General features: G+C 38.2%; 1 protein-coding gene across 1 annotated transcript in view; it reads left to right on the top strand.

Annotated features, from left to right (window-relative positions):
* Nucleotides 1-3,662: 3,662 nt before the first annotated feature.
* C4H6orf10 (chromosome 4 C6orf10 homolog) overlaps nt 3,663-11,083 on the top strand; it is a 76,965-nt gene continuing 69,544 nt past the window's right edge. Inside the window, exons 1-5 of the mRNA XM_025383354.1 lie at nt 3,663-3,675; nt 5,438-5,524; nt 6,963-6,995; nt 8,131-8,163; nt 9,454-9,465. Coding sequence (XP_025239139.1) covers nt 3,663-3,675; nt 5,438-5,524; nt 6,963-6,995; nt 8,131-8,163; nt 9,454-9,465 — 178 coding nt within the window. The remainder of the gene's footprint in view (nt 3,676-5,437; nt 5,525-6,962; nt 6,996-8,130; nt 8,164-9,453; nt 9,466-11,083) is intronic.

Here is an 11,083-nt window from a genome sequence, read left to right as displayed (position 1 = left end):
TGTGATTTTTCCAAAATTCCTTCTGTTATTTTCAGTTTCATTCCATTATGTTCAGAAAAATATTTGATATAATTTCAATCTTCTTAAATTTGTTAAAGACTTGTTTTGTGGCCTAACATATTATTTATCATAGAGAATGTTTCATGTGCTTTGAGAACAATGCAGCTATTGGATGAAATGCTCTGTATATGTCTAAGGTTCACTTGGTCTAATGTATGTCAAATCGAGGGTTTCCTTACTTATTTTATGTCTGGATGATCTCTACATTGTTGAAAATGGAGAATTGAAGTCCACCAATATTATCATATTGCAATCTATCTCACTTTTTTGATTAATATTTACTTCACATATTTAGGCATTCTGATGTTGGGTACATATATATTTACAATTAATATTTCCTCTTTATTGGCTCACCCCTTTATCCTTGTATGATGACCTTCTTTTTCTCTTTTTATAGTCTTTAAAAATCTATTTTTTCCTGACATAAATATAGCCACAATTGCTCTCTTTTAGTTATACTTTTCATGGAATATCTTTTTCCATTCCTTCACTCTCAAGCCTATGTGTGTCCTGAAGGCTCAAGTGGGTCTACTGTAGACAACATATTGTTGGATCTTGTTTTTTCTTTTTTTCAAAATCATTCAGCCACTCTGCGTCTTTTAATTGGAGAATTAAATCTATTTATACTTAAAGTAATTATTTATATATAAGAACTTATTGACATATTGTTAAGTTTTTTACTGTTTTGTAGTTCTTTTGTTCCTTTCTTATAATCTTGTGTCTTCCTTTGTAATTAGTAGTATTTGTTAGTGGTTTGCTTTCATTTCTTTCTTTATCTTTTGTGCATCTGCTGGAAATTTTTTCTTTGTGGTTACCATGAGGCTTATAAAAGTTATTTTATAGTTATAATACCCAAATTTAAGCTATAACGCCTTAACTACAATACAGTACAAAGACTCTACATTTTTGCTTCTCACACACATATACAGTTTATGATATTGGTATCTTTATATATCTGCAAACCAATTACTATAGCCATAGTTATTTTAAATACATTTGTTTTTTAACTTTTGTAAGAGTGATTATACACCACCTTTACAATATTAGAGTATTCTGAATGTGGTTATATATGTACATTTACCATTGGGTTTTATATTTTTTCTTTTTCTTTCTTTTTTTTTTTTTTTTTTTTTTTTTTTGAGACGTAGTCTCACTCTGTCGCCCAGGCTGGAGTGCATTGGTAAGATCTTGGCTCACTGCAAGCTCTGCCTCCCGGGTTCACACTATTCTCCTGCCTCAGCCTCCCGAGTAGCTGGGACTACAGGCCCAGCTAATTTTTTTGTATTTTTAGTACAGACGGGGTTTCACCATGTTAGCCAGGATGGTCTTGATCTCCTGACCTCATGACCCACTCGCCTCGGCCTCACTTTTTCTATTTTTAGGTTGTTACTTACTGTCCTTTTGTTTCAACTCCAAGAACTCCCTTTAGCATTTCTTGCAAAGCTGGTCTCATGGCGATGAAATCCCTCAACTTTTGTCCTCACATGTCTTTATCTCTCCTTCATTTGTCATAGATAGCTTTGGCAAGTATAGTATTCATGGTTGGTATTTCTTTTTCTTTTAGTACTTTAAATCTGTAACCCCACTCCCTCCTGACTTGCAAGGTTTCCGTTGAGAACTCTGGTATTGGAGATCTCTTATATGTGATGTTTCTTTCAGAATTCTCTCTTTGTGTTTGACCTTTGACAATTTGATTATAGTATATCGTGGAGTATGTCTTTTTTGAATTGAACTTGCTTGGGGTGCTTTGATCATCTTCAATCTGGATGTCCATATCCCTCTCAAGATTTGGAAAATTTTCAGATAATATTCCATTGATTAAGCTTACTGCCCCTTCCTCTTTCTCTTCTGGTACTTCCATAATTCATATATTTGTATGTTTGATGGTGTTCCATAAGTATGCATAAAACACTTATGGAAAAATAATCTCAAACTTTTTGAGTGGAGCAACCTAAAACTAGAAGGCATCACTTTCCTCTTCAAGTGACTGACTTCTTAACCTAGAAATCACCACCACAGGATGCATATAAGACTGAAACAAAATGTGGCTTTGTGAATACAGTGTGGGCTTTGGAGTCAGAAACTGCCATTTGTTGGCTGGGTAACTTCTAGTGTCTTTCTCCATCTCAAAGAATTTCATTGTACAGTTTATTAGGGATTAAACAAGTTTGTGCTTATAAGGTACTCACTATAGAACTTTGTAGTCAATAGATATGAGTATATATATAAGGTGTTTATTACTCTCCTTGTTCTCCACAGTGGCTTATGACATCCCATTTACTGGCTCACTCTTCCTAGCACCACAGACCTCTGGACTGGATTTCTTCTTGCTATCTAACTCCAACAACTTGGCTTCTTTTGTTCACCTTCATTTGTTTCAAGGCTCTTTTTTTAACTTTTAGTTCTAAGGGTACATGTAATTGTTTGTTATATGGGTAAATTGTGTGTTGTGGGGTTTGGTGTACAGATTCTTTAGTCACCTGGGTAATAAGCATAGTACCTAAGAGATATTTTTTCTCCCTCCTCTTAGCCTCCATCCTCAAGTGGGCCCCAGTGTCTGTTTCCCTCTTAGTGCCCATGTGTTCTTGTTGTTTAGCTCCCACTTATAAGCGAGAACATATGGTATTTGATCTTCTGTTCCTGCTTTAGTTTGCTTAGAATAGTGGTCTCCAGCTCCATCCATGTTGCTGCAGAGGACATGATCTCATTCTTTTTTATGGTTGTGTAGTATTTCATGGTGTATATGTACCACTTTTTCTTTATCTGGTCTGCCTGTTTTTAAATATAGACATTCTTCTCATTTTTAATTATCAAACATTTATAAAGTGACTATTCTGTGGAAGGTTCTCTGCCTCAAGAGTTACAAAGATTAGGCCGGGGGGAATGGCTCACACCTGTAATCCCAGCACTTTGGGAGGCTGAGGGGGGTGGATCACCTGAGGTCTGGAGTTCGACACCGGCCTGACCAACAGGGAGAAATCCTATCTCTACTAAAAATACAAAATTAGCCGGGCGTGGTGGCACATGCCTGTAATCCCAGCTACTTGGGAGGCTGAGACAGGAGAATGTATTAAACCTGGAAGGCAGAGGTTGCAGTGAGCTGAGACGGCACCACTGCACCCCAGCCTGGGCAACAAGAGTGAAGCTCTGTCTCAAAAAAAAAAAAAGTTACAAAGATTAATGATATAGAATCTCTGGCCTTAAAAATCTCTGAAAAACTAGAAATAATTCTAAAGCCCACATAGAGTGAGTTCCCTTCCAGTATTCTATACAAGTTCAAGGTCCTCCAAAGTATTCTTCAATCTTCCTAGCCTTTTGATCCTCCTCTGCCTTTTATCCTGCCTTGCTGATGTTCTAAGTCTCTGTTATGACACAGATTCCAGAACCTTCACAGGCCACACTCCCATCATTTGCTTAGGTCTGATCAATCTGCTCCACACAATTTCTCAGTGATCCTCTGCATCTCTGCCTACAAGGGCCTCCCTGACACCCAAGTTCATATTGCTCAGAAACAGTGAACTTGAGTTTTTCGTTTTATCTTGATCTCTCTCTGACAAAGAAATCCAAATGATGCGAGACCTGCTGAAGACAATACATGGAAAATGACAGTCTTGGGTATGGACTAACTCCCTCTTTGAGGCTTTCTTGACTCTAATGGTTCAGGAGTCTCCTCTTAGGGACTTAGGGACTTTAACACGACTGCTTTATCTTCCTTGCCTACTTCCTTTTCAAATTCAGTATTTTTTCTTTCAGTCTTATTGATTCCTCTGGAAGCCTGGGGGAAACAACCCACAGTTAACTAAGCTGTGGGCTGATCGTGCTGGTTTCTCCCTTGGTTTCTAGAGGTTAAACTGAACAAAGAAAATAACCATCCTCCATAGCACTAGGAAAATTCCTTAGCCCATTATCTCACTTCCTGTAGTATGGTCACTCTATAATCTACCTCAACTCAGAAATAATGATTTCCTCTCATTTTCCCTATTAATAGGGGGGACCATCTTCTAACTGCCCTATAGATGGGGCATTTCAGACACTAAAGGAAGAAAGGGAGTATACAGTAGTACTGAGTACACCACCTAGTTATCCTTCCCTCCCCGATGAGTTATTTAAAACTAGAAAAAAAAAGTTCACATAATAGAGGCCATATTGATTACTTGCTGTTCATTTTAGTGGTACATTAGAAGAAAATCTCCAAAAGTTGATTTGGCAGGAGAATTTTCTCACAGGACCAAATACCTAGAAGACTTAGTAGAGAAATGCCTAATCTGCCCTGATTGGAGGTGTGTTATTACATCTTGAGATGGATTCACCTATTGTTTGTTTGAAGTAGTCTTAATGTGCGTATAATCTACTTTCTTAGTCTTTCAGAGTTCAATATTCTTCAGAGTTTTTACTTTCACAGGGAGATTTATGGTTGGTTTTTTCTTCTTTCCTTTCTCTCTCTCTCTCTCTTTCTCTGTCTCTCTTCTTTTTTTCTCCCCCCAGATCCTTCATAGCCACTGCCCTTTATAACCATATGATACTAAGATTTTTCTTTCCTACGACTGCAAGACTCTATCTTACAGCAATTGAATGCAAATCAATGACACATAAACAAACACAAGTTAAGCAATCCCTCCATGTTTTATCCTACCAACCACAACAACAAACCTCACAAATATCCATCTTATTATGAGGAGGTTGGCGAGTGATGACTGAAAGGTTTTTCTGTGATAAGAAATTTTTGTCCTTTGCTGTGGCTTTCATTAATAAAACCATTTTGAGTCAGCATCCTTTAGTCAGGGTGCTGAAAGTTTTTTATCACTCACTCATAAAAATGTTTTGAGTATACATTTCCTATGCAAGTATATTTATAAATATTATGAATTCACAGCTATATGTATATATAGCTATACATACACATATATACATATCTAGCTATATATATACACACATATATAGCTATATATATACAGAAAATCTTGCAACTTTAAAGGTATGAGTTAAAATTACACAGAAAATAGAAGTTCTAATATTTTCCCCATACCACAGTGGATAGCTTCGTAGACCACTGATTCTCTTTAACATTCTTCCTGCCTGGGGAGTAAAGGGTTCAATTGAGGAGGAAATCTGTCAGCTTGTTGACTCTACACCAAGGGTACACAGCATCTGAGGTTCTTAGCATGTGACCAAAGAACCAATGTAAGAGCTAAAAATGGGCAGGGGCAGGAATGTGAGGACAGCAATACCAGGCAAATAAATGAATAAAGGAGTTGAAGCAGCAGAAAGGGGAAGGAAAAAAAAGTCTATCTGGTGGATAGTAAGAGGTGATCAGAAGTTGTTTCTGGTAATTTCCTGGTCTAAATAAGCATGTTTACAGGTGAGTTTTTGTTTTCAGAAATAATTTTGGCTGTCATCCTGACTCTCCTGGGACTTGCCATCCTGGCTATTTTGTTAACAAGATGGGCACGACATAAGCAAAGTGGTGAGTAATAATGAGTCAAAATGAAGATTTCCTGTGAAAACCACAGAGGAAGGAATGCCAGGATTCAGTCTGAGTTCATCTCTACTTATCAAACAGCTAGAGACTTTGCCAATATTCTGGGAATCTGTTTCAATACTTGAGTCAAAGAATCTCTGACCTATTAGTGATTCTCCCTGCACTTTTAACTCCCAAAGTTTACATTATCAATAATGTCAAACAAAAAATCACAGATAGGCTGGGCGTGGTGGCTCAGGCCTGTAATCCCAGCACTTTGGGAGGCTGAGGCAGGTGGATCACAAGGTCAGGAGTTCAAGACCAGCCTGACCAACATGGTGGTATCCCGTCACTACTAAAAATACAAAAATCAGCTGGGCGTGGTGGGAGGCAACTGTAATCCCAGTTGCTTGGGAGACTGAGGCAGGAGAATTGTTTGAACCCAGGAAGCGGAGGTTGCAGTGAGCTGAGATCACACCACTGCATTCCAGCCTAGGTGACAGGGCAAGACTTCATCTCAAAAAAAAAAAAAAAAAAAAAAAAAAAAAATTCACAGAGTTTAGCAAAAGTAATAAGAATACTTTAAAAGAAAATTACCTGAGCTCCAAGGGAAATTACCTGAGTTTAAAAAATAAATAAATAAATAAAAGTGAGAAGACAGTAAGTTGGTAAACACCAATATCTAGTATTATATAATAAGAATTGGAGACTTTCAGTGACTTAATTTGGGGAGATGATAAGAAGAGACAAATACAGAGTAGTACTTGTCAATGAAACAGAGATGGAGCTCATAAAAGCTAAGACCTATTTCTATGCCACAAAGTCCCTCTTTCCTGGATTTTTCTGTTTCTCTTCCACAACTTTCTTTTTTTTTTTTTTTTTTTTTTTTTTTGAGACGGAGTCTCGCTCTGTCGCCCAGGCTGGAGTGCAATGGCCGGATCTCAGCTCACTGCAAGCTCCGCCTCCCGGGTTCACGCCATTCTCCTGCCTCAGCCTCCCGAGTAGCTGGGACTACAGGCGCCCGCCACCTCGCCCGGCTAGTTTTTTTTGTATTTTTTAGTAGAGACAGGGTTTCACCGTGTTAGCCAGGATGGTCTCGATCTCCTGACCTTGTGATCCACCCGTCTCGGCCTCCCAAAGTGCTGGGATTACAGGCTTGAGCCACCGCGCCCGGCCTCTCTCCCACAACTTTCTAATTAGCCATATTCCCTCCCTGTTTCCCACCCTCAATGCCTGTGAGCCCTCAAAGCTTAAGTATTATGAAAAGACAGATAAAAACAGGGCTGATGGGAGATGTGGAAAATGGGTGAAAGCAATAATGCATTATATCAGGAGGACCACCCTGGGAGACAAGAAGCACAGCTTAGAGTAACGAGAGTTGGATCAGAGGAAGAACACTTCTCACAAGTAACTAATAAAAACATTTTGCCTAATTCTTCCACAGAAATGTATGTCTGCAGATACAGTTCAGAACAAAGTAAGTACTTATACTCACGAGAAAAAGAAATACAGTAAGTATTTATAGAATTTTCACAAGTCAGCCGGGCGCGGTGGCTCAAGCCTGTAATCCCAGCACTTTGGGAGGCCAAGACAGGCGGATCACGAGGTCAGGAGATCGAGACCATCCTGGCTAACATGGTGAAACCCCGTCTCTACTAAAAAATACAAAAAACTAGCCGGGTGAAGTGGCGGGTGCCTGTAGTCCCAGCTACTCGGGAGGTTGAGGCAGGAGAATGGCGTGAACCCAAGAGGAGGAGCTTGCAGTGAGCTGAGATCCGGCCACTGCACTCCAGTCTAGGTGACAGAGCAAGACTCCGTCTCAAAAAAAAAAAAAGAATTTTCAGAAGTCAAGAATGAAATCTGTCTTGTTTACAGTTGTGTTTCCAGAACCTTGCATAGTGCACCATTGCATGAACTGAACTGCTTCTAAGTGACTGGGAGAAATCTACCTGAGGTTTCTGAGTAGTACTGAATGCCAAACTGGAGTTGGGGAGAATTAATTAATACTGGGCAGGCCCGCATAATTCTGAGGCCCTCTTCAGATGTTTCCTGGTCTGAGAGCAACAATAGAGATATTAACCCATGGAAATAGCAAACTCCTCAGGCACTGAAGCAGATGGTTCAGTAAAAAGCCTAAATCTATTCGTGAAGAGGGTCTTAGTAAGGTGGCCGGACAGAAAAATCTAATGTATCCTAGAATAACGAGAGTGAACACAGTTAAGGTAATTATGATTGAGGAGAGTACCAACTTCAGGATGTGAAGAAGACTTTCCATGGAAAGGTCTGGAGAGATGCCAAAGTTGCTAAGAAAGATAGCACAGGATTGGTATAAGGCAAAAAATAGGAGACTAGCTTCTGAAGTATCAAGAGGTAAAAGAAACTTTGAAATTCCTTCTGACTATCATTTAGCTTGGCTAATATTATAAAACTGATGATTGGCACAGTCACTTATCATCATCAGTTCCTGCAACTTATGCACAATTCCTAGTTCCAGCAAAGTAAATTAATTCACATCATTATTCACCATTAGGAGTTCATGTTTACATTAGTTCTCAGAGTCTTAAATCCTCATTAATAAGAAGCAAAATCATGTGCTCTCCCTTTTTTTCTAGGTGCTAGACTTCTGGACTATGAGGATGGTAGAGGTAAATAGATTAGCAACTACTAGAGCGTTAATGAAGGAATACACTCTTCAAAGAGTGAATCAATTCATCTCCCTTTGAGCATGATTTGTTGAGTCAGCATATCTTTCGTTGTTATAATATCCAAATGCTTATCACTCCTCTCTCTCTTTCTCTCTCTCTCTCTCAAGAAAAATTGAGCATTTTTCTCAGAAAAGGTAAATAATTATCCTTCTTAAGACCATCAGAAGAATTCATTTCTATCTTCTGTTTACCCTCAACATATTAGAAAGGTTAAGGAACCTCTCCGAAACAATTTCCTGGATGTTTAAAATGTGGATAAAATGAATATGAAATGGAATAGTATATGTGAAAATACACTTTGAAAGCCATTCAGTGTAAGAGGTAAAACAAAAAGCTTATCACCATTTAAGAAGATGAAATTTATGCTCAAAAGATTGAGACTTACTCAAGTTCACCTAGCTGAGGAAGGAGCTGGATATCAAATTCAGGTTTTGAAATGTGATAGTTATGAGAAGACAGCAATGTCCTGTCTACTTTTTTGAGGGAACACACCAGTACCACTAATTTCAATGTACGATGGCTATCCCTAACCCTCACGCCCCAACACTCAATGTTCTCTTTCAATATCCACTCTCTAGGGTTGCCTATAGATGTTCCCTCGGCTCTCTTTCTCTCTCTCTCTCTCTCTTTCTCTCTCTCTCTCTTTCTCTCTCTCTTTCCTTCCCTCTTTCTCTCTCTCTGACTAGTCCTATCTCCAGAACTCAACAAGAACCACTAGAGCTACCTCTCATTCTTGTTGGAAGCCACTAAAGTTGTCCACACCAGGCCCACCAGCTACACCAGAACTATAAGGTCATGAGATTGTGGATGTGGAAATAATCACACACACATACACACATACACACACACACACTACAAGCATATAGATCCCGGAGAGTTGAGGAAAGAAAAGAGAAAGTAACTCAGTTACTTCGCTTGCTGTCCATGCCCCACACTTGGACTCTTGGTCCATCCTTCTTACCTCTATGATTCATCTATCATGAACAAGAGTGAGGAGCAAAGTGCCATGGCATTCCCTGTTTATTTTCTGAAATGGAACCTAAAGAAAATGGGAATATCTGGGAAACTAGCAAATCTTTTAGTAGTTGGATTGAGACTAATGATAAACTGTTTTTGTTTGTTTGAGACGGAGTCTCACACTGTCGCCTGCGATCTCGGCTCACTGCAAGCTCCACCTCCCGGGTTCACGCTATTCTCCTGCCTCAGCCTCCCGGGTAGCTGGGACTACAGGTGCCCGCCACCGTGCCCGGCTAAAACTTTTATATTTTTAGTAGAGACGGGGTTTCACCGTGTTAGCGAGGATGGTCTCCATCTCCTGACCTCGTGATCCGCCCGCCTCGGTCCCTCAAAGTGCTGGGATTACAGGCGTGAGCCACCGCACCCGGCCAAGTCACAATTCTTTCAAGCAGGGGAAATTTTGGAGCTGAAGAGTGCAATGATTAAACTTAAAAAAAAAAGAGAGAATAGAGAGCTTCCAAGATAATGGATCAAGTACAAGAAAGAATAAGAGAAGTCAAAGACCAATCATTTAAAATTATCCAGTCAGAGTACAAAAAAGAAACACAAAGAAATGAAGAAATATGTATAAGATTTATGGGACACCATCAAGGAAGCTAACTTTTTCATTATTGGAGACTCAGAGGAAAAGAGAAATAAAACAGAATAAATGCTTATTTAAGGCATAATTGCTAGAAACTTTCCAAATCTGTAAAGAGATATAGACATCTCGATATATGAAACTCAAAACTCTCCAATCGTAGTTAACCCAAAGAAGTCTTCTCCAAGACATTATGTCAAATTGTCAATAATCAAAGTTAAAGAGAGAATCTTGAAAAAAGCATATCACATTTAAAGGTACATCAAAAGGATATTAGCACTTCTATACAGACATTTTCTAGGCCAGTACATAGTGGGATGATATATTCAATTTGCTGAAAGAAAAAAACTGCCAACCAATAACTCTTTACCCATAAAGCTGTTTTTCAGATATGAGAAAGAGATAGTCCTCATCAGACAAACAAAAGCTGAGGGAGTTTATCACCAATAGATCTCCTTACAAGAAATGCTAGAGAATGTTCTTCAAGCTGAAATGAAAGGCCAATAAATTAGTAAAATGAAAACATATCCAAGTATAAAATTCACTGGTAAGGTAAATATACAGTCAATTCAGAATATTATAATACTGTAATGATAGTGTATAAATCACTTTTAATGCTAATATAAAAGTTAAAAGATAAAAATATTAAAAATATATCATTTGTTAATGGATATACAATTATTTTAAATGTAAAATTTTGACACTGAGAATGTAAAAAGTAGGGAGAATAATATGTAGAGTTTTTGTATGCAGTCTATTTTAAGTTATTATTAGCTTAAAATAGACTGTTGAAACCATGTTTTATGTAAGCCTATGGTAACCACAAACCAAAAACCTATACTAGATACACAAAACAGAAAGATATTAAAGCATACTACTACAGAAAATAAGCAAATCACAAAGAAAGAAAGGAAGAAAGGATATACAAAACAGCCAGAAAACAACCAAGCAAATAGCTATATTGAGTCCTTAACTATCAATAATTACTTGAACGTAAATGGATTAAATTTCCTAATGAAAAGACATAGAGTAGCTAAATGCATTTAAAAACAAGCTGCAACTATATATGCTGCCTATAGCAGACACACTCCAGCTCTAAGGATACACACAGAATGAAAGTAAAGGGATGAAAAAAAGATGCCCCATACAAATGGAAAACAAAAGAGGGTAGGGGTGGCTATACTTATATCAGGCAAAATAGACTTTTAGTCAAAAATTATAACAAGAGACAAGAAGGTCATTATATAATTATAAAGGGGCCAA

Source organism: Theropithecus gelada, chromosome 4 (genome assembly GCF_003255815.1).
Source record: "Theropithecus gelada isolate Dixy chromosome 4, Tgel_1.0, whole genome shotgun sequence".
Taxonomy (NCBI): domain Eukaryota; kingdom Metazoa; phylum Chordata; class Mammalia; order Primates; family Cercopithecidae; genus Theropithecus; species Theropithecus gelada.
The sequence above is the reverse complement of the archived record's forward strand: the minus strand, read 5'-3'. Positions and strand labels throughout refer to the sequence as shown.